The 24,062-nt window shown below is 38.6% G+C and overlaps 1 protein-coding gene and 1 long non-coding RNA gene across 10 annotated transcripts; both read left to right on the top strand.

The window, feature by feature from the left end:
• The first annotated feature begins 1,370 nt into the window (after positions 1–1,370).
• LOC116258456 (uncharacterized) lies at positions 1,371–8,641 on the top strand. 8 transcript variants are annotated; one of them, XR_007574020.1, is made up of 9 exons: positions 1,371–2,274; positions 2,606–2,881; positions 3,021–3,449; positions 3,542–3,611; positions 3,712–3,909; positions 4,445–4,762; positions 4,890–6,700; positions 7,464–7,892; positions 8,282–8,641. It is a non-coding gene; the product is annotated as an uncharacterized LOC116258456 (long non-coding RNA). The 8 variants fall into 8 exon arrangements; XR_007574016.1 differs by having other exon boundaries at positions 1,372–2,274; positions 3,021–3,179; positions 3,362–3,449; positions 4,890–7,892; XR_007574018.1 differs by having other exon boundaries at positions 1,372–2,274; positions 4,890–6,227; positions 6,462–7,892.
• Positions 8,642–15,475: 6,834 nt separating this feature from the next.
• LOC116259736 (high mobility group B protein 15) lies at positions 15,476–21,169 on the top strand. Of its 2 annotated transcripts, none has more exons than XM_050078946.1 (6): positions 15,476–16,118; positions 17,175–17,253; positions 17,660–17,822; positions 17,910–17,987; positions 18,182–18,594; positions 20,651–20,780. In XM_050078946.1, exons 1-5 carry the CDS (start codon positions 15,937–15,939, stop codon positions 18,565–18,567), a joined length of 888 nt encoding a protein of 295 aa, XP_049934903.1. In that variant the 5' UTR covers positions 15,476–15,936; the 3' UTR covers positions 18,568–18,594; positions 20,651–20,780. The 2 variants fall into 2 exon arrangements, with proteins under 2 accessions (XP_049934903.1, XP_031493516.1); XM_031637656.2 differs by having other exon boundaries at positions 15,486–16,118; positions 18,182–18,558; positions 20,651–21,169.
• The last annotated feature ends 2,893 nt before the right edge of the window (positions 21,170–24,062 follow it).

Raw genomic sequence — 24,062 nt, 5'->3', positions numbered from 1 at the left:
ATCAATAAGAATTTGGGCTGGTGAGGATGTTGTTGTTGGTAGCTTGGAGGATTTAGAGCGACCAGTAGGGTAGGCTGTGGATCACGGGAAAGGGGAGGGCTCCAGCCCTATTGTTGGGTTGAGAGGATGTTGTTGATGGGGAGAGAAAGTTCTATACGTCATTCCGTGTATACAATGAACCTATGCCAAATAAGATTATACTATCAATATGTATAACTTTCATGCAAAAGATTTATGAGATAATGACATAAAGATAGATGTATGAGATAATGCTAAACATAAGTATAAGATGACACTAAATATAAGTATGAAATAATATTTGTGAGATAATAAAATATTTATGTGATAATTTGATAACAGATAGATGTATGAGATAATTCTAAACATAAATGTAAAATAATAAGATAACGCTATGAGCGAAACAAAAAAAATGAAAAGATTATTTTATTGCGTAGACATGCATATTGGTCATAACGATGTACACACAGACAAATTTTACCTTCACCTAACCTCTAAATCTTCTTTTTATGGTTTTTTTATCTATACAAAAGGTTTCATGAATAATTTTTGTCACTATTAAAACATCACAATGAAGTTTCATACATGATATATATAACCAACTTCGTTGATAGGTTAGTTCAAATGAGCTAGCAAGTTCTGGTATGACCCCTAATAGTACCAAGTAAACCAACCTTTAGATAATTAAAGGTACTGCCAACATGGCCAGCTTTCCATTTTTTACATTCTTCAGTCATGATATAGTTATAGCATAGGGTTAGTGAAAGCTTATTCATCCGCTTGATTTTTGTTGGTGTAAAGGAATGCTCTTAAGTATTAAGTTAAAATGAATAACCATAGGAGCAGGAATTTCGGCCTTTTGGAGGTATTCCCTTCCGTCATTGATTTTCTTATCCTCGCCGAACCTCAGCGGGTTAAGGCCCACCTGGAGACGCCAGGTCGCTTGACCCACCCAGCCCCTTCTACAGGCCCAGGTAATGCTACTTCCCCATCGAGCACGGGTTAGCCTGGTTCAGCGGGTGCGTGGGGGGGTCGGCCCCGTAGGTGCAAGCGCCAACCAGGGAGATCACCCTGGTCTTGAACCATGGCAGGGCCGTCTCCGCCGAGATAAGGCCGAGCTTGTCTCCGCCGGGATAAGGCCGAGCTTGTTTCCGCCTGGATAAGGCCGAGCTTGCGAGGATCTCCGCCGCGATTCCCACCCCTGTCTGCACCTTTGCTGAAATAAAAATGAGGAACGTCAACCATTTAAGAGACGTCAAAACTCTGCATGATTTGACGAGGGGAGATGAGAAAAGGAAGAGAAATGAGAACACCGAGAGTGGCAGAAGAAAGACGAACTTGGCAGGTGGAGTACTGGAGGAAGCCCTGGCGACGAGGGAAGCCGATCTCCTGGCGAGTTGAGGAAGATAGCGGGAGTTGGAGGTGAAGGAGCACGGAAGGGCTCGTCCCTTCAGGAGCTGCCTCACAGCAGCTGCAGCGTCCCAGGACGAGCTGCTGGAGGCTAGAGACGGGGAGGAAGAAACTAAAGCGTGAGCGGCCGCCATTTCCCTCAGGACGCAGCACCTTGGGTAGTAATCTGCTACCGCAGGCCGACCACCGCTCCTCAAGTTTTCTCTTATGCGAATGCACGCCACCGAGATCAATCCGAATCGGAAGGAGAGGAAGAAGAAGCAGTGGGAGATAAGTGGTGGTGCGTCGGCTGGCAGAGAATCTGGAGCAGGCTAATGGGAAGCAACTCCTCAGGGCCAGGGAACGGATGATGGATAGAGAATTCATGGCCCAGTAGAAGCTCCAGTGGTCGGTCCTTTGAGGAGAGAGAAGGGAGAGAGCCGCAACTGATCAAAACAAGCGACGACTCAGAGTCCACAGAAAGCTTTTGGACGCAGGTAGGCCCATGAGCCAGTGGAAGAGGGCGAGGGTAATCCTGTAATTAAGAGAAGGAGAGAGGGTCTTTGATATGCGTGAGATCGTTTTCATTCATGCACGCGTCGACGTGCCGTCCTTTGGGACGCTGCCGGATTGGCGGCATTTTTCCCGGGATTCTTTCCTCCCTCTGTCTCTCTCCATCCTCTGTCCGTGGTCTGGAGTTCTTTTTGTATCTCGCGATCACTCGCCGGAAAATGGATGATAGCTCTTCTCGAGTCTGCCCCAAGAATTTCTGATCTGCCTTCCGCGATATGAACGAGTGTCCGGCTTGCGACATCTAACGGTCGGTGGAGGCCCATTGAAGAAATTCTGAGAAATTCGTCTGAGAAGGTGAAGTTCATCATCATCATCATCATCATCTGTCTCTCTCTTTGTGTATAAAAACGTTGTCTATGACGGTGGAAACTCTCTTTCTTCGTAAGACTTGAGGTCTTCTTGTTTAACGATACGTGATACTTATCTTTCTTTTTGGACTCATCTCTGCATGATCCAGGTACGGTTTTATCATTCTTTTTACAGTATCCTGTTACGAACTTGTTTTGGCCTAAAATTTACTATTGCACTGTTTCTGTGTGTTAAGTGCTTGGCCTTCTTTTCAGCTTTTTCTTGTTTCTGTTTTTTTTTTTCTTCTAATACTGTCCCTCCCTCGTCATTTTTGCAGAAAAAGGGTAATGCTTAACTGATTTGTTTAGATCCGGTTCTTCAATCCGTTTATGTGCATGAGCGTCACTTCCTAATAAGAAATTTTGGACAATTCTGTGTCGATAGGAATTTTGTTCATCTGAATTATTTTTGCTGCGAGATGTTTCGTCATCAAGTGGAAATGGATGAGTACATGGAAGATTATAATGAAATGGGAGACGTTAATGATGACATTGACGGCGTATTTTGTTGTAGAGGAGCAAGGGCATCTGGGTCCGAAGATAACTACGAGAATGTTAGTTTCCTTCCTCTCAATTTTGCAACTTGATTTTCAAAATGTTCCTCAAGCTTATGAGAATGAATTCAATGTTTGATATTGCTTTTTGGCCCGTGATAAACACACATGCTTTGTTCCCGGGATGTTACATTGACAGATACCCTATTTGGCGCAAGCCCAGGAGAGGAAAAGACGGAAAAGACATTCAGGAGATCCGCCTGGGAGAGGCTAAGTATAGCTGGAGAAAAATATCGGCAAGTTAGGTTGGAACCGCTCAAGAATTATGAAACATTCTTCCATCTGAGATCGGTCTGAGGTAGTACTTTGTTCGTCTTGCATGGAACTACCTGCATCAAGTGTTCATTATGCACCAGTTCTCGACCCCTGGTTTTCTCGTTAGCACATCATTTGGTGCCACCACAGTTCCACGGAGCAACTGGTGGAATGGCTCTGTGGGTTTAGGCGTTGTATAATTTCAGTATCACTGTACATGCACAGGAAGGCAGAAAAGCGAATGACAAATGGCAGGTGCTACCAATTTTGGCATAGCGTTTGATATGTGAAATTCATGGTTCTGCATTTTCAGGTGATCTGAGTTGGCGCTTGGCTTGTTTTGTTTAAGTTTCCTGCTGTCTATTCTTCTACATCACATGTGACCTCTCTTTTTTTATGTAATAGGCACTCTTCCTGCTTCCCAGGTGCCATGGTGTGTACGACTGGGTGACTGTTTGGCGTGCATAACCAGAAGGTGCTTTCTTTTCTTTTTAACGAAATCCTCTGGTTGATTTGGAACTTGGAAGATTACCTTTTAGCTGGCTTACTTAATTTACAATGCCATATAATCATAGGGAAACTGAAGCATGAAAGAAGCGATGCAGCAGAGAATCAGAGGTTATTCATGACCCGTCATGCCTAAGAAATTGGAGCTAATAGTATGCTGTTAACAGTTATATGCTTAAATCACGTTGATGTTGTGATTATTTAGTAAGTCAAAAGGTGATTCAAAGGCTGCAATCCAACTTCACAGTGCCTTACCTTTTAAGAAGGTATTTGTGTAAGATTTTATCTATGAGAAGTTCATTTATTTCAGTTTCTGATTTCCTGCGTTGGCAGTTGTGCTACATTGTTCTATTCTGCAAGTGTGCCACATTACCTTGGCCTGACGTTATCATGCAATATATATTCGAGAAGTCTTTGATTATCTAAATGTGGCATTCAGAAATTTGAGTCATGATTCTTGTGATTACATCTATTTCTTTTCCTCCTCTTGGCAGCTGTGCAGCAGAGTTGTTTTCTACGGTAGTACAACCTTATGCTGGGCTGCAAGTATTTTTTCATATATTTAAGAAGTGCAAATGTGACATTCAAAAACCTAATTCATGATTTATGTGACTACATCTGGTTTCATTTATTGTAGTGTAGACTATTATTAAGATGGTGAATATCAGAGCTACTGGGTAGCCGATACCTGCAAAACTGTCTTGCTTTCTTCTTATACTGTACAAAATTTAGTGCCAAATTATTCCTGTTGGAAATCAAATTTCTGTCTATTAACTTATCACCTTATCAATATTTCTTCAGATAAAGAATTTGTTCTGGGCTCAGGAGTGCTCGATTTGTACCTTACATCTGGTTTTTCCATTACCCGGTCCTCCTTATCTTCTGCTACATCAGAAGTTTTGAGTGTTTAGGGGATGTGGCGTCATATAACAACCCGACCCACTCTCGGGCTCGGGCCCCTAGTTCGACGGATCCTAACCGGGCCCCCTAGCAGTTTCGGCTCCAACCCTAAAAAGGCTAGGAACCAGGTCAATCATCTCATTAATGACCTCCCTTTATAAGTTCTTGAAGATCCCTCACAATCTTCGATACGGGACTAAATTTCTGACGCCATCTGAGGTAAGGTGTTTGTTTTTCCAAATTATGGTTATGAGGGAAAAAAGCTTGAGGCGTATTCACTATTTTAGACCTTTAATTCCCTCTTCATTGGTTTAAGCAGAAGTTGACATCATTTGCTCATCTACAGGGAAACCCCAGTCAGCCTACTGCAAGAATTTACCCAAACTTTAGTCCGGTAGATTGGCCTAAAGGATAAGTTGTTAGTCGCTGGTGGACTTCATGAAGAACTTATCCTTTGAAACTTCAAATAAATCTCTTTCGGTGCTTTGAAGTGAATGCTGACACTGGTAAACAGAATTTTTGAAGGTTTCTCCCTTTGTTCAGGGGCCTTTTCCATGTACTGTAGAACTAAAGTTTTTGTAATTTTCTTGTTCAGACAGCGAATACTTTGAGGCTAAGAAGCTTGTGCATATTGATAGTACTTGTCTAGAGAAAAATGCATAAATAGTATCCATATATCTGCAACATGCTTCCTTGTGTAAAAACTCTAGAACTTCCTATGATTGCATCCCAGGCAAATCGAGCATCCTGAACTTGATGCTCCATAGAATTGTTTGCCTTTTGACAGTTAAAAGTATGAAATGTTTTGATGTCAATATGTCATCTTGTAAACACATGCATCAAATCATCCAAATTGTGAGGAAAAGGGGAAGGAGATTAAAGAGACAAAAGAAGTGAACGCCCAAATGCTGGAAGGAAGTAATTTTGACAATTAGGAACATGCAACTATTGAATGTCATTTTCTTAACCTGTAACCACAAGCCTCAAAGCATCCACGTGCGAAGTAAGAAAATGAAAAAATGGAAAAAGAGGGGGAGAGATATAGAGAGAGAGATGACCAAGAGATTTTCCTCTAGATGAAAATTTCCTGTCTTTTTTATTGGTGATGTGCTAATAACAACCTTGAGAACATTTTATTAGCGTTTTGTTATCCTTCCCAGTTAACAAGTCTTTACTTTATTATGCTTTATGTGTTTCTTGTGTTACATTATTTAGTTCAGTTTGGAGTGTCCTGCACCAGAATGACAGACGATGGCACTGCGATAACAAATGCTGTTGAAATATACAATAGTTCTGGGTATTTAGTTGTTTATGCCTGATGACTTGTAAATGATTCAACTATAAGATATTATTATCGTACATGTGTTTCTCTGGTATACTGGTGCTCCCATTGTCATAGCTTCAAATAACTGATTGTGGAGTCAGAGTTTGATGTGAAGAGGTTTCACCTCCGAAGCATTTTACTTTTCCATGGCCAGTGTATGTGAGTCTCTGTTGATTGATTTCCTTCTTGTCTGGCTGTTTGTCAGGCCCTTATGCTGCCTTTTGGTTCAAGAGTGTCTTGAAGGTTGTATTTTGATATTTTTATTTCACAGCAAACACTTCACTAGGTCCGGTTGGTAAGATTATCATCATTGTGGGCAGCCACCCTGATGGAATGCTGGTTGATTCTTAGTGCAGCAGGGTAATGTTGCTTGAGTACTTACCCTCATTTAAAGCACTGATTTAATTGGTCGTACTAGAGGGCTGCATTTGTTATATGTATATTTTTTTGTGTTCTCTTCTATAGAATATATAAGCTGGGATTCTTAGATTATGTTGTCTAACATCTGTGCTGCCTGTTGTTATTGAGATATGTGTACAGATGGACTCAAATGTCCAAAACCACAGGGATTTGAATCTCAGTTTTTTTGTCCAGGAAGCTCTCTATAAGACTGGATCCTGAAACAAAAGATATCTGGGGACAAAAGGGCGAGCACGGAAAGGAAAAAGGTTCAGATAATTTCATGAGCCGACAAAACTAAGATGCCACCACGCAGAGTGTTGGGGACCTGGATGACCCAGGCAGCCACATAAAAGTGGATTCTGCTAGGAAGATGCTGCACCCGTGTCAACATAGTTGGACATTAGTGTGGCACTGGGTTTGCCATGGAGATGGTGAATGTCATGTTGTGTGCAGTCTGCTGGATTTGTCCAAAAATGGACTTTGGTTACCTTGACCAAATCTATTTCCCACTTTTTTAAGTTTAAATTAAATTAATTTACATTGATTTTTGTATGTTTGTTACTTTGTTTATCAATTTGTAAGTATGAATTTTGGTTTATGAATGTATTGCTTGTTATTTGCTTGCTTAAAACAATTTAAAATTTTAATTTGCTATGATAGATACACAAACTCAGGCTTGGCCAAGTCCCTGCAGCCAAGTGTTTCTAGAATGGCCTGCACCCTGTCAACACGTAGATGCAGCCGTGTGCATAGGTTACTATGATATTCACAAATGATAATTGCTGTTGTATAACTGAGAAAATAAGAAAATGATCTTAAATCTCATGAAATTTGTATAAGAATATATTTGGCAGCACCACAGAAAATTGAGAACTTAAATATAGTACTATTATGACCACACGATAGGGCAATTTAATTGTTTCTGTAATTTAAAGAGTTTTTCCTTCCACTTCTAAGTGCCTTACTGACCACTTCTTTTTCGTGAAAGTTTCTTAGTAAAAAGTTGCTTGTAGAATTTTTTTTTTATGATGATCTTCTTTTGTAGCTGTTGTTTTCTGTTTTTACGGATCCTCTTTTGTTGCTTTACTGGCATTTGTAATGAAAGTGAGGCATGTTTTCAGGAGTTGATAGGAACAAATACCCTCTAAAATTGTTTTTCATGAGTAAGCTAGCTCAAACGTGGTTTCCATGCAGATGGTTATGCCCCTGTTAAGTCACCTGGATTGTTCCTTTGGAACTGCATGGAACTCCCTTTTTGCCACTGGAAAGCAAGATAAGACATACTGCATTTGGGACCTTAGTTACCTGTCGAATCTCTTGCTCAAAAAAAACAAAAAAAAAAACAAGGGGTATCAGGGCAACTTGAGTGCACTCGGATCTTTCCAGTTTACTTCTGATGGGCAGTTATTGTGAATGACTGAGCCACCTGACTTTGTCCAACTGTTTGACACAAAGAATGGTGGGAGCAAAGAGCAAGAGATCAATTTCTTTGGTGAGATCACTACCGTGTCATTCAGCCCAGACACCAAATTGTTTCTCGTTTGGACTCTGGTATGAACTTATGGCAGTCTTCTACAATGCCTGCGGATCAACAGTTGATGCTATCTGACTCGATCTGTTGAGGTGATCCTCTACTAGTTCTTCCTGTTAATTTTTCTAGATGGCAAAGCGTCTGCAGTAGGTGGCACTGTACAGTGTATGGGAAGTATGAGGGGTGAAAATAGGTTCGGACCTTGTCACAGGTGAGGGCCTTTTAACACATGGTCAAGGATTTGGACCTGAAGGACATTTGGGTTGCAAGTCTATTTCGTTGGTTTCTCTTAAATTCTTAGATGGTACTGCTGTTGTGCCCTGGGGCCATAGTCCCCAAATGGCAGTTATTTTCTCTAGCATCATGTCTCTTGAAGTTTTCTTATCCTCTCAACTTTGCTGAATCTTTCTATTTAAATTGCTCAGGAACATAAAGTTGCATTATCTTGGCCTCTAAATGCAAGAAATTTTGTTTGTTTCAGAACATGCTTTGCTTGGAAGCAGAAACTCACGGTAATGCATTTTAGCAGACAGGTGCTGTTGGAGGTAGGGCTAGGAAATGAACTTATAGCAGCTCTTGGTGCTCCGCACTTTAGCCCATGAAATTGCTAGTTCATGATCCTTCGATAAACTTGGCGAGCAAAGCTTTGGTTCATTTCCATATTTGAATAAGCCAACTATGGACGCTAGCTGCTCAGGTTGGACCAACTCGTATGGAATGGTACCTGTGCAACTAATATATTTACATGTACACACTGTACTATTTATACATACAGATGTATTACTTTGCAAGAGTAATGTTTATATGCATACTATGTTATGTTATGCAATATATTTTGATACTTGATGGATATAGGATATTATAATTAAATTTTACAGATCGGTTAAAAAAGATGTTCACTTTCTTAAGACATGCTACTGCTGATCTTCTCATGTTCCTGTGATGAGGACTGAGGTCCGAGCTTAGTTTCATGGTCGTTTAAGATCGTTTAAATAAATTTTTAGTATGCACTTATTAATATACTGCTAACTTAGTAAGACCAAATGTATATATATTGTCGAGTGACATACATAGGCAATGACATGGATAGGCAGTTTTATGATACTAAAACCTTGTGAAGGCCAAATAGGTTTTCTATTATATAGCCTTTTGTAAGCTTTCTTTCAAGTTCCAACGGGGTAAGGCTAAAATAAATTTCACTAGGATCCTGCAACAAAGAACGGCGATCAAGATCATGTACCAGATTCAGATTCGCCCCACTTGCATGTCTTTGTGTATGGACCTACGTGGCTATTGCAATAGGAATCCAGTTCTATCATATTTTTTCTCTCTTCCTTTTCATGGATTTGGAATTCAGTTCCCACTTTGTGACATCCGACGTCTTTACTGCTTCCACAAAAGAATCGTAGCAATATAAAATGCCCAAGTTGGTACTGGTTCTAGTGGAGAATATCAACAGTACAACTCCAGTAATGTTTATTGCCGATCAAAATGCTTGCTCACACTCTGATCAACAGCAGAGGCTTTTAGGGTTTCTACCCACGCTGGCTTCTTGATGACGCCGTTTGCTCCTTCTTGGACTGGCAGGTCGGGATGGTTGAAGGACAAGTGCCGTAGGCTTGAAACTTCTCCAGCATCTGTGAAATGTTTGGTAGAGATGAGGTAGATGGAATGCCCAACTAAAAGAGCTGTAGAAGTTCAGTAAAACACGGCAAGGCAAGTTGGTGATCGTAGATGTAAATCTCCTCTAAAGAAATTATCGGATGCTCCTTTTTCGCCAAAGATTTGCTTGCCTCTCTCCTTTTGTTATACTCTTTATTTTCTTGCGGGCTAACTATTGACTATATGTGGGCTAACGACTGACGTATAGTCAAATGGCAGCCCATTTTCTTCTTGAACTTTCTAAAATCTTAGAAACAGGTGGTGTGGACTGTGGATATCAAATTTTGGATATGTGCAGATGGGAATATCCTTATTTAGACTCCAGAGTCTAATGTCCAAATACAACCAACCAAACCCACCTAGATCTCCACCGCAGGGACCCCACAGACTAAGCGCATCCATCTTCTTCTCCTTTATGCAGTCAGACACACTTGTCAATTTGCTCACTCAGGCAAAAATTTCATCTAGGAACCATGACAGCCCACCTTCTTCAATCTCACAACTTCCACGCACAAAAGCCGGCCGCTTGTGTTATGCCCTGTAAAGCCCACTGACTTTCGGATCTTCCCACAATAGATCACCGAAAACTGCATCAAATTTAGGCGGCCCACCAAATTTGAGTGATTGAAGGCTGAGATGAATCGATCCTTTGTTGTCAGTACTGTAAGCACAGGGTTTTCCCCCTCCATGGGAAGGTGTTTGTCTTCTTGAATTTCTAGAGCGAGAATGCAACAAAGCAAGCCCTGCTAACAGAGCAAAATGAGAGGATCCACTTTGGGGCAGGCGACAACAGCTGAGGAGAGATTCCCATCAGAATTGAACTGTGATTCTTCCTCTTTAACAGTGACTGCCCACCCTGTATGAGCGCCAACCCTTTTGTGTCAGACAATCCAAAATGATCAAAATACACTTCATTTGATGCAATTTCCAATGTTTTCCCTCGCTTATATCTTTGGTTTGGTCTTAATTTGCTGAGCGCCTGAGCACGTATTCTTATACACCCTTGCACGGATCGAGAGATGATACAACTTTGAGACAATTGAGATCATAAATAAAAAATGAACCAATGTGTTGTTATCCTCAAAAGAAGAAAACACAAGGAATAACTAGTCACATGATTTATGCTCCTTATCCTGCGAAGTACAGGAAATTTCATAAAAAGAAAGGATTCACATTCACTGTGTAAAAAAGAGACTAAGACATAGCAGACAACAACTGGTTCAGATCAGCGACCTCATTTTTTGGCGCGTGAAATGTGTTGAAAGAAATCCTGTTAAATGTGCTCGCATTGGTTTGACATTAATCACAAATTTGCTAAAGCCAGAGTCGAGCTACATCCTGGTCCTGAACACAAAGCTTCAATATAGTACGTCATGAGACGAGTTAGAGTTGTGCGATAAGGGTGTCACGAGGTACCATCTCAGACGTTTAGTCACGAAGATGGTATGTCTCACGAATCCCTCTCTCCCTTCAGTCGCACATACTTCTATGTGAAGGTTTCTAGTGTATAGTTGAGATATTAGAGATTGAGTGTTTCCGGACACTTGGTCTCATCCTTCTCAAGACACTCAGCCTCGTATTTGAACACAAAGTGAATTTTGCCCACATTGCTTGAGATTTCTGGCTCAGTGTACTTGGGGAGTGATGTTCAAGCCAAGTTTTAGTTGGGGAAAATATTTCTCATCTTGGGAAGTCCTTTTTGTCAATTTCTCTCTGTCCACCAGCCAGGACGACTCCAAGCAAGGCGGGGTCTAGTGTTTTTGTAGTATTTTCATGGAGGTAGTTGCTTTATATGCAAGTTAAAGCTATTGGTACACAACTTAGGGCTGAGGAGATATATATATCATTGCTATTTCCTATGGGTTTCATGCAACAAGAACATGGTTTGTTCAGACCTATGTGTCAAAATTGAACATCTTAAGGTTTATTTTCTTATATCCGCCACTCAAGGATGTGGATGAAGCAGCGAAGACAAAGTTGAAAAGGAAAGGGAAGGCCATGTGCAGCTGAGAAGAGCTCCGTGATTTGGCTAGCTATTGAAGGAGGCCAAGAATTGAGTACATGGAGCACCTATCTTGGTTAGTCTGCTACGTCTAAACTTTATCGAACCAGGAAAGAAACTGAGCATAGTCTAATATATAGGGTCTGCAACATCCAAGATATATATATATATATATATATATATATATATATATATATATATATATATATATATAGAGAGAGAGAGAGAGAGAGAGAGAATACCTAAACTGATATATTAGGCCCACTCTAAAGGCTTGTCTTATACTAATAAGTTGCCAAATTAAAACTAGACATGTGCAGACATTTATTAGTGAGAGAGAGAGAGAGAGAGAGAGAGAGAGAGAGAGAGAGAAAGAGAGAGAGAAAGAGAGAGAATATGTAATAGGTCAAGTGACTGATTAGGGTTGGTGTAGGAGTGAGTTGGGTTGTTACAAAAAAAGAGAAAGAGAATTACTAGACCATTAATGACATCTCTAGAGAACTTTATGTGTCATTTTAATTTCATTCCCAAAGTGGACCTCTTTTTTGTTTTTCCTGACTTATTAATATCGCACTAGCTCATAGTGTGTATCTGAGTCCTTGCATGTGAGATATCTATTTGAAGCAGATGGATGGTTGAAATAATCATCTTTTTTTCTCTTTGTTTTTCTTTTAACTGTCCATCATGTAGGATCAAACAGTTTTGATTAGATGGCTGGGTGACTCTAAAATATCTAATGTCGGCCACATATTCGATACAGTAACTCTTGAAGTTGGGAGGCTGTGAATGTGCATGGTAAAAGATGTCAACCTCAGAGTTTTGCAGAAAGTACAATTCAGTCACATGGATATACATAATGTTGCTTTTCTAATTTCAGGGCAAATACAATTCACCACATGGACATGCATAGTGTTGCTTTTCTCTGTTTTGTTTGTGCTGGGCCAACTTATTTCAGAGCAATTAGTGACTCATTAGATCTGTGATTTAGTACCCCGTTGATGATCCACTAAGTGAAAACAATTGCTTTTTAGTGTTTGGCAAGATTCTGCAATAAAAGAAATTCTCTTGCCTTGTAAATAACTTGATTATGATTTTGTTTTCCTTGTTGAGTAAGAGATTAACAACCCACTTCTGAAAAAGAAAGTACAAGAAATTCATATATTTTCTCTTCACTGACTTGACAGGCAACCTAGTGGGCTGTAGAAAGTTTTGGGTGCACAGCAGTAGCGTTGTAAGATGTGTTCATAAAGTTCATCCTTTAAGGAAATTAAATTTCAAAAGTACAGAGAAAAAAAAAAAAGCAGAAATGTTAAGACTTTTTAGAAAGTTTATGATCTCAAGCTTACATCTTATATGAGATAATAAAATATGACATCATCATGCAATTATAAATTGCAAAAAGCACTAAATCATAGCACACAATAATATAGTATAAAAAAGGACGCATTTCATCTTGTTCATCAACTTGTGGAATAAAAAATCGCAATTTGTTCATCAACTTGGATTGATTTGTGCAAAAACTCTCTACTTTCAAGCTTTCAGCACCATGTTTATTGTTGCCCCAATTTGACGTCTTCTCAAGACTACGAAAGCTTCTCATACGACACAATAAAGGGCGTACAGAGAACAATAGTTGCTTGTATAGTTTTTGTTTCAATGGTAGCACTTTGAAAGTTTGAAATTACTTTAAGGAAGATATATTGTATCGCAAGAAGGGCAATCATTTACCATGTTGTAGAAACTAGAGAAAAAGTTATCTCTTCGCCGCCTGAATGAAGCTTGAAGGTCCTTCCATTCCTCTTGTCTTTGAGGTCATGAACTACATCGAGGCCTGGGAGAGTAGTGGGCTGCCTGCGTACCCCATCCTGCGGTAGAAAGTTAGATTATTGTATATTTTTTGTAAGATGAAGTAGGATCAGTACTCCCCAAAAAAGCCAGCTGTGGATAACTTCTCTTCTTTTCGAATGGAAGAACTAAATCACGGCCAACTTTGTCATGAAGTGAAGCAACGTGGAAAATGTCTCGTCGATTCAACTATGCCCTGAAGATATAAATGTGACATGGCTAGGGTGGGCAAGTGCCTACTCAAGAAATAGAAACAAGAAGCGCTGATATTCTTAATTTATCTAACATATTTCGTTGTTTTATATTTTATATGCACCACAGAAAAATACATGTAAAATGAATCGTGTTAGGAAGGTGGCGACCGGTGTTCCGGAACACTTTGTCTCGCACCATTTTCACCCTTTCTTTTGTCGGACTCGTCCATGCATATGACACTCTCCACTCGTGCGACAGAGACAGTATGCCTCGGACAACTTTTCCCTCATTTCACAGATGCCTAAGGATGTCAAGGGATAAGACTCAAATAGGATGTATTCTTTACCATATCCACTTTCTTCAATATTTACATATTAGGTTTGAATTCAAATGAAGAAAAGTTTACACTATATATGTGAATCTGAATTCACAATTACAATCCACTTTCTAAAAATTCACTAAAGAATCCAAATCTGACTTTGAAACCAAATCCAAATCACATACAATATGTTAAGATCCGCTTTCAAAATGCATGGATATTAGATCTAAGATATTTATTAAAATTAGATCTAAACTTAAATCCATATTTGAATACAATCAGATATTTATTTAAAAGCAAATCCAAATCCAATTGAACGTCATTTTAAAAATCTGAATCTGATCCGGTCCAATCTTATAATCATTTTTCATATTCGATTTTTTAAGTGTTTCAATCAGATAGATATCCGATTCAAATCAGATTTATTAATATTCCATATGCTTCATATCCTCCTCCCTCATTTACAGATGCCATGACAACCCCATGTTACCATGTACCATCGCACCCAATGACTTGTAAAATAGGGATGGCATGGTACACCATAATGCTTATAATATTACTGCAAGATACGAAGTTAAACTCCATCTTTGTAATGGAAAGGATCGGTGTTCTAACACCGCTGAGTACTTTCACGTTTCCCGCGGGCAATTCAAGCAATAAATGTTGTGAGCCCACAGCTAGAGGTGGTGATCAATATTTTATGAACTTTAGACACTGATTTCAAAGTTTACTGCAGAAAACCACTTGGATTGGTTTCCCTGTCTTTGCTTCCGCTCAAAGACAGCCATTAATTATTTGTATCGGCTAGGGAGCTCTTGCACTGCTTGTGAGAAGATCTAACTGTAGTTGGCTAACGGCCGTTTGGTGGGGAAGACACCGTAAAAACATCTTCTTCTTCTTCTTTTCTCTTTTTTTTTTTTTTTTACTGCTACTTCATGACATTTGTACTGCCACTTCGTGACATGGGTAGGGAATAAGCCATCTCTCAATTAAACGTCACACAACCACCATTTGCAGTTCAAAAAAATTTCATCTGTCCACTATGCTATGTCCCTTGAAGCAAATGCAAATAGTTGCTTGACAAACATTTGAAACCAAAGGGTCTCCTTCTTGTCTGTGAGCAAGCTCCTTTAACTGGACTGTACTAAAATGCACTTGAATGTCGATCTGTCACATTAACTCGTGTCTACCTGTGCATATGACTGGTTTGGATTGGGGAAAGCAGGATAGCTGTCACTCGACGAGGGGGAGAAGCTTCAGGGCTATTTCTTTTCAGTTGTATATTTTTTCTATGTTGCTGCGACTAAAATGAGGCCGCCTTAGTTACCAGATTACATAAGAAATGCGTCTCAAATTTTGAAATTTGTAGTGCTTTTTAACTACCGGATTGTTTAAGACTTAAGAGAGAGGTTTCGATCGTTGATTTAGTTGGTAGGAACGAGATAGAGTAATCAACTTTTCAGGTGGGTGGGTGGTTTCACAGACCCTGGTTGAGTGACTATTGGTGAAGCGACCATCTATCATGTTCATGGCTGCTGTGGGCGCCAAAACCCTCGCCACATGGTCGTTGGACATGGCCCGGTCCTCTAGAATGGCAGCTTTTCTAACCAAAAGTGTGAGACAGCATGGGCCGACCCAACATCTTCGATTGACCCTCTGACTCATGACCATGCTAGTAAAACCTTCGTGTCTTGGAAGCAAAACCCTAGATTTATTGCTTTAACATCATCAACTTGCAAGTGAATATTTCATTTTCATTTCAGTTCCTCTCTCCTTGCCCACAGAATGCTTTCTCTTTGTTAAGTCTGAGGTCATGTGGTAAATATTTTAAGACTGCAGACTAAGATGGGGACTGACAAACTAAAATTGTAAACGCCAAACAAGTTGTCCTATGATCACATGTTTACCACCATCAAAAATATAGGGGGGGAAGACTGCAAAAGAATTCTCGTTATCATAACCCGTCTGTTATCTTTTTAACCTGCAATTTCGTTGGTTTTTATTACATCATTTTCTCTTGCAATACCATGTTCCACTTATGGTTTTCTGTATCTGTTAGTTGAAAAGATTGGGTTAAAATTTTTTCTTTTGCCAACCGACTTTGGAGATTATAATGCAAGACCAGGGGAGCCCGTTTGCTTCACCGGCTGCCTCGAGTGACCATGCTTCATCTACTCCTACTCATGCGAAGGGATACCCGCTGCCATCTGCAACATACGAAGAGGTTGCCGCAAATGAAGCGGTTTTCATGGAAACGCTTGAGAGGTTACATAAATCGATGGGGACAAAGTTCATGTATGATGCACTATTGAGTTTCTTTCTCTTTTGTATATTGTTGATGCTATTTCTTCCTTATTAGTTGTTACCCTGCTTCTATTTTTCTGCGTATTCATGTTTTTTGTCTTCCATTGGTTTCTTCTATGGCGGCCTCAGGATGTTTGTCTTTTTTCACTTGTTTTTGGATGGCCCAAGGTCTCTCTTCTATGGGGTTTTCTTTTTCCATCTCCTTCTCCCGGGGACAGAGTTGTTTAATGGTTGTATCGGGAGCTTATGGCAGCATTTTGCAGAAAGACTAAGGGGTTTTTCCTCTCATTTTGTCCATTTGGGAACTTGGGTACCCATCTGTTGGTGTTATTCTGCGAATCATACAATTCGTGTATATATATATATATATATATATATATATATATATATATATATATATATATATATATATATATATAGAGCTCTTTGAATTTCTTCTTTTGCTGATTAATGGTCTTCACTACGGAAGATTAGTCATTTGGTCTTGGTTTTCTTTGATCGTATCTGGTTTGGAGGATTTGACTCTTTTCTTCTTCTCCAATCTTGAAGGGTGAAAGTTTGTTGTTGTCTTATAATGGCATTTGAGGATTAGTTCGTGCGCTTATTTTGTTCTCGGGATTTGCAAACTGTGGATTTTATTCTCTTAATCCTGTTGCACCTGGTTACAAGCGTAAAGTGTATTTCCGTTGCTTGTCTTACATTGGTGTTTCTGTGACTTGACATGCTCATAGAAACTGTAGGTGACAGTGAGTCATGCAATTTTGAATTGTCCTTTTTGTAAACCAATCGTGAAGAAGAGGCTCTGCGTATAACCTTCGCTGCTTAGACCTATTAGTGAAGTTAACTTCACTATTTTTATCAATTGGAAAATTTATTTTGGGAAAGTCTGCTTTTTGTTTGGTCTCCAACTCTCAATAGAGGGAGAATGCTAACTTATGAACAGTCTACTGCTGTCGTTGTTCTGAATATGTTCTCCAACCTTCTTATAACTTCTTTTATCTCTCACCTGTGATATCGGTTGAGTGATTGAACTGGTTCAAATTCTAGGGTGCCTATTATGGGAGGAAAGGCGCTAGACCTGCATCGGCTTTTTGTGGAAGTTACATCCAGAGGTGGCCTTGAGAAGGTGTGTTTAACTGACTATTCGAATACACATCCTTGATACTATTTTTTTTTAATCTGGAACAATCTCGTAATCGATATTCTCATACTTGTAAATTTTGATTAAGATGTTAAAAGGATTGATTTTCTCAACTTACTGTTATGCCATCTCAAAGATATCATTTGAGTATTTCTATGATGTGATATCTGAGCAAATGGAATATCCTCCTCGTCTGTATTGCTCTTCCCTATTGCTTAAAACTTTTACCTTGTCCTATAATTTCTTAAAGGTACCGAGACAATTTTTTTCTTTTCCTTTACTTGAGAAATTCATTATGTGAAGAAATTTCCAACAAATTGTCTATAATTACGGTGGTTACTATTATTTTTTCTTACATCTTCATGTACAGGCTTAAGTTTCTGTCTTCCAGGTTATAAGGGATAGAAAATGGAGGGATGTAATTGCTGTATTTAATTTTCCAATCACCATCACAAATGCATCATTTGTCTTGCGAAGATATTATATCTCTCTTCTTCACCACTATGAACAAGTTTATTTCTTTCGCACCCAAGGCTGTCCAGTTGCAAGTGCAGGTTCATCTCTTTTCTAAAAGAAGCTATTCATCTTTCTTGTGTGATTAGTTTCTACAACCACGTCTTACTTTTTGACATCCTTTGCAGCACAAAATCCAGCTGCTCTCCTTGGGACTGCACAAGTTAGAAGTACCACACCTAGAAAGGAGAGGAGGATTGAGAAAGGTAGATCAATTTAGTAGCAATTTAAACAAAAAAAAAGTATCCCGAAGTGCTGTAATTTATAGATAGCCACCTTTTGTGCGTATAATCTTAGATAGTGGAGTTTGTTGGTCTAGGTTTATCAAACCTAATACTGTATATGATTTGAATGCTGCCATGTATCGTGGAGGTCTATAATTTTGTACATGATTTTGCAGCAAGTCCTGTGCTATCTCCAAATCACACTGTAAAGGGAGTTATTGATGGGAAGTTTGAGTATGGATACTTAGTTACTGTGAGTATCGGCTCTGAGAAGCTAAGAGGCGTCTTATATCATTCACCCGTTGACATGGAGTCAGCTCAGTCCTATCAAATAAATGGTGCTTCAACTTCACATAGTGATCAACACCATGGCAGGAAGAGAAATAGATCAAGAACAAAAGACCCCACACGTCCAAAACTTAAGAGGAGTGGTTATAATTTCTTCTTTGCGGAGCAGTATGCAAGACTGAAGCCATCATATTCTGCAAAAGATACTGCGATCAGTCAAAAGATTGGCCTTCTGTGGAGCAAGCTTACAGAAGATGAAAAAGCGGTATGGTGAACCATGTTTTATGAATAGCTGTTCCGTGTAAGATTTCATTCAAGAGCCCTGAACTTTGGTTGTTATTATGGATTGATCACCGGCTGTTGAGAATCTTGAGATCTCTAAACATCCAAGCTAACCTTTCATGCTAATATCGTATTGGCACGTAGACAGTTTATATTAGTCCAAGACAAACTGACTTCTCAAACCTGTTGCCACACCAAAGTTAACACAGCTCAGATGCTGGTGATTTTTCGTTAAATCATTGATAGAGTGATAGCTTGTTAACCACACACACCCATAGACAAACACCTGCACCCACACCTGTGTTTTTCTGAAAAATGCTTCACATGCAATCTGCACCTGTATGACATGGCTATTATTTCATACTTTGGTCCTTCAACTGTGCTCTCGTTCTTTATTTTCCTTCTGCACTATATTCCTCCAGTAACTGTCCACTATCCACGTAATTGCAATAATTTTCCCAGGCCATCTTTTTGGCAAGGCTTTTTCCATATAACTTCCGTTGGCTTTCAAGGACCTTCTTCCATTTCGTTGGCTTTCTTATAGGTACTGACACTTTGTAGAAGCTTTTGTAAATTCATTTCTTTGTAGAAACTTTCTGGTCCTTAATTTGTTATTTGGTAATTCCATTGTGTTTTCTTATCTGGACGCATGACTTATTTTAGAATATGGAAAAAACATCATCTTTAGTTAATAATGTGAAGGTCAATTTTTGCTTGTTGAAATAATCTATTGATTCATGGTAGTTTCAGTACCACAATTGTGTGCTCCCTATGTGGATGTGTCTCTTTACTATTTCTATTTCATGTACTAAAATTGTCTCTAGCAATGTTAAGAACTCTAGAGTGACTTCATATATATATATATATATATATATATATATATATATATATATATATATGTTATATGTAGAAAAACCGATAGCTACCAGACCCTCATATACCAGACTTTGATGGGAATTATCTGGGTCATCAATTAGAAGGAGGTTAGGCAATGGAGATTAAATTGCAAATCTACAAGTCAAGTTGTTTTTTCAAGAATCCGAGATGTCCTTCAAATGAGGTCAAGTATTTTTTTTTAAGGAAACTTATTTATCTCCCTCTCTCTCTCTCTCTCTCATCTAAAGGGCATTTCAGACTCTTCAAAGAACATGTTTGCTTCTATATTTGCAACTTAATCTCCTTGGAATTGACAGCCCAATTGATTCCCATCAAGTTTTGGTATATGTGGCTCTAATATATATATATATATATATATATATATATATATATATATATATATATATATAGACTGTCTTCATCTTGACAAATATTGGGCTCGGGGGGCTGCCAAGCATTTCAAATTTCTTGAGGATATAAATGTTTGTTTCTACTACTCTGAGCATTTCAATTTGCTGTGTCATCTTTTCATTGGCATTAGTATGTATTTACTACGTAACACTATAGGCCATTTCATTCATCATCTGTTTATTTTTATTTGCTATTGCATCTTGTTATTCTTATTGTCACTCATTGTTAAAATTGGAAGCTTACGGGGTATCTCCATAGTGTGTTGTTGTTTTTGTCTCGTCTATCCTGTATTGCATGTCAAGTCAATATTATTTTCTGGTTAGTATCGTACTATTATAGCCCTATGAAAGGTCAAACGGTTTTTTAATGTCAGTTATTCTCTGATTCTACCGGACAAACACGAGTTCATTATTGCCTAATGAAGATCATATTGTAAACCTCGATGTAATGTTTTGGTATTCAGGCTTATCCATGAATTAAGCAATTGTTCCCTTAAAGGTCAAAATACTGGATTGAACCAAAATTACTGCCTAAATATATAAATTCAAATTGAATGTTTGCAGCTCTATCATTCTGTATGCAGTTATTTCTTTGATTAGATCTTTGATTCTCTTAGCAAAGAGCGATCATCCTGAAGACCACTTGCACAGAGGTTCACATGGTTATCACCTAGCTAGTACCAAGATGGGGAAAAATATGTGGGTTTGCAAGGATTTATTGATAAATTCCACTTTTCATCATAGCAAAGAGAGTGAAAGAATATAATCCACACTGTATATGTTATGCAGGTATATCAAGAAAAAGGATTGCTCGACAAGGAAAGATACAAAAATGAAATGTTCGAATACAGGAGGTCTGCGGAGCAAAATGGAGAGGGCATAAAAAATGAAATTGTTGAATACAGGAGCTCTGCGGAACAAAATGGGGAAAGCATAGCATCTCTGTCAATCCACTGACGATAACAAGTGCAAATGTATTGGTGGTTCTGGACCTCGACTTCTGATGACTTTTAACTTCACTTGTAGAGAATGCTGGACCACTGGAACAGATAAAAGATCGATGTTTAGACGAAACTTTTTTTATCTTGATTGCTCCAGTGTCGCTATGCTTTGTTTTTTTCTACAGAACTAGTTGTTTTTAGATGGTTCTGATGAGAACAACTGAATTTTCTTCTTGGCTAATGGTTCAAGGCTGAAATCTGTGGTAGTAAGCTTGCATTACTTAGGTTCAAAGTTCAAACTTATATAGCATGTACAAACTTCTATAGCATGTTTGGGTGAAAACAACTGGAACCTGAAATCACGTAAGTTTCTGCATCTTAGGTGTTTTTAGGTGCAGGAATCTGGCATCTTCTTATTTGTATTTGCTCTCCTGTGGCAAGGCTGAGAATTTTTTGCCCTAGATTTCATTTCTCCTTCTAAAGTTTTCTATGGCACATTACAAATGCTTATTTTTCTGTCAAGGGGTTGCACCAAGATTACCAAGGAGGAGGTCGAAGAGTATGATGACATATTATCTGGTAGCGGTTTGCCTTTACCTTGCTTGTCAATTAAAAGTTTATTTATTTTATTCCTTTGTCTACTTTTATTAAATAACTAATTAACTATCCTAATTCTTATGCTCTTTTGGGTTGGATTCAAACCAGAATCTGCTCAACTTGGTCCGAATCTATTTTCTGAACCTTTTGAGACCCAATAAATTCTTACTCATTCAAACTGCATTCAAATGGATTAGAATTGGGTTGCTTATCAGATGGTGATGAAGATCCTTTTTTAAAGTTTTCATGACGACAAAAATTCAAGCCTTAGTCCCCTTAAACCAGTGGTAAAGCCCATAATATTATCTTCTCATACACCATTGGAGTTCGAACTGCTACTGCTCATATAATAACTAATTTCCATCCTGTTATGTAAACATTTGCGTCTCAAATCCTCTTAATGTTTGTTATGCCAAGCTAGATGATCATTCTCATATGACAGGTATAAGATGGCGCCTAGCATTTGAGCGGGTAACAAATCACCGTTGAACTTATAAAAATCAAATAAAAGAAGCACAAACTTTTGAAATAAATTTCCAAGGAGACATATTGGCTCAAACGTTAAGTTTAAACACAAAATGACAAACAATTCTATTTCCACAATGATATTGTGCTTCTTCGACATGGATTTGGAGACAAAGTTGTCAGCCTCATATTGTGGTCTGCATCAGATTTAATTTGGTCTTTGGATACGTATTATCACACCCCAAATTCACATCACAGTTCCTAAGATCACTTTCTTCATTACTGAAATAGTGGTAACATGACCTGTCGATATAGCTAAATTACATATATATGAAGCTATTTGTGTTTCACATGCTATTTATGGAAGGGCATGAAAATTCTAATTGCTTCTGCGCATGCTGCTTTATCGGAATCGTAATATACGCTCCACACATCATGTTAGCTTGGAATTTTCTCTCTTCTTTGAACTCACATGTTCGAAACAAAAGCTACAACTTCGCCTGATCAGTTAGTCTCAACCAAATTTTCGCAATGCAAGTAATGGGGTTCATAAAAAACTACACCATCTATGGAGAAATTGATGATGCAGAGCTTATTATTAAAATGGACGGCAGAGATCGACCGCGAAATATGGTTATATGTTAATGTGTTGCTTACCTGCTGTCCATGATGTAACAGAAAGGTGGCCACTCATATATCAAGTTTAGACGTTCGGAACTTCACGGTTTGTGGTCCATATAAGTTTTGCAGTATGACATGCATGATGCTGTGCTCGTCTTGTCTTTGACACTTTCTTCTCATCACAATCTATGATTTTTAATATATAAAAGTTGAAATAATATATATATATATATATATATATATATATATATATATATATATATATATATATATATATATATATATATATATATATATATATATATATATATATATATATATATATATATATGCGTGGTAGGAACGTTGGTGCGAAAGGCCATGGTTTAAAAGTGACGGTGCATATAATATTTTGACGATGTCCTTAGTCAGCCTTCTTAGTTTTATAAGAAGCACGTATTAGTCCATGATGTGGATTATGGAGCCCACGTGCAACAGTCTTCCGTTATGGTTGGTCGAACCGGAAATTATGGTCGAACATCACCATTGATTCCGCAGATATATGCACCACCAATAAGGCCAGTATGATACTAGAATTTCTCAACTAAGTCTCTCTCAAAACGAAAGAAGATGACTTTTATGCTTCAATTCATCCTAATTCTCTCTCTCTCTCTCTCTCTCTGTGTGTGCGTGTGTTTTTGCAGTTTTTTTTTTTAAATTTTTGTCCTTTTTGCCAAATGATGAGTCCCGTGTAACCAACACTAAAAGAGAGATTGAATCTTGCAGACTAGCCCTTACCTTTCCAATGACCTTTATGATAAGCTCAGACTTAATTAATAGCCATGACAGTCGCAACACGAGTAAAGATTACTTTGAATGTCCATTTATTACTGAAATGAAAGGCAACTGTAATTTCCCGTGGTCATTTACTGTGCTTAACGCATAAAGAAGGTTATTCTGACTGACATATGTTAAAAGAGGAGATTTATTAGCTGTCTTCCTGTACATATATTGTACATCCCCTTCCGGGCCAGTCTACGTGATTAGAAGATTTAACTTTAGACGGTTAAGAAGAAGAGTTTACTGATAATTAGGATCTATCAGAAATCATCCTTGACTAACCAGGCAATCATTCATATGGGGCATTCCAGTATTTAAGGTGGAAATCTTGGTCGTCACATGATGAAAAAAAAGAAGGGTTTTTTTTTTTTTATCAAAAATCTGGACCCAGCAGAGGAGATTGTGAACATGGCGAGAAACACAGGAAATGCAGAAGTATCGTGCCTGCCAATTGAAAACAGTAGCACAGTGTCGTGGGCCAACTGCCCACGACTACATAAGCCTGTTTTGGTAAACCCCACGTAGAATAGTTGCAGAGAAGAACCCTTCCGCAGTATTTAGATTAATGCAGTCAAAGCTTCAACCGCCCATCGAGCTAAACTCTGCCATGGAACAAAAGGAACAAAATCAGTTCACTTTCTCTGAAGTTGCCTTGACAAGAACAGTAGAAGAGGTCAAACGTGAACCTTTGCATCTTTATGTCTTCTTCTGTTATGGGTTTATACTTTTACCGTTTACTGATAGACCAATGGTCGATA

The sequence above is a fragment of the Nymphaea colorata genome, chromosome 8, assembly GCF_008831285.2.
Source record: "Nymphaea colorata isolate Beijing-Zhang1983 chromosome 8, ASM883128v2, whole genome shotgun sequence".
Lineage (NCBI taxonomy): Eukaryota > Viridiplantae > Streptophyta > Magnoliopsida > Nymphaeales > Nymphaeaceae > Nymphaea > Nymphaea colorata.
Note: the sequence above shows the minus strand (reverse complement) of the source record. Positions and strands in the feature narration are given on the sequence as shown.

Coding starts and splice junctions, on each gene's coding strand:
- LOC116259736 (XM_031637656.2), top strand. CDS start 15,937: ATGCAAGACCAGGGGAGCCCGTTTGCTTCACCGGCTGCCTCGAGTGAC. Junction 16,119..17,174: donor TCGATGGGGACAAAGTTCAT/GTATGATGCACT, acceptor TTCAAATTCTAG/GGTGCCTATTATGGGAGGAA. Junction 17,254..17,659: donor CCAGAGGTGGCCTTGAGAAG/GTGTGTTTAACT, acceptor TCTGTCTTCCAG/GTTATAAGGGATAGAAAATG.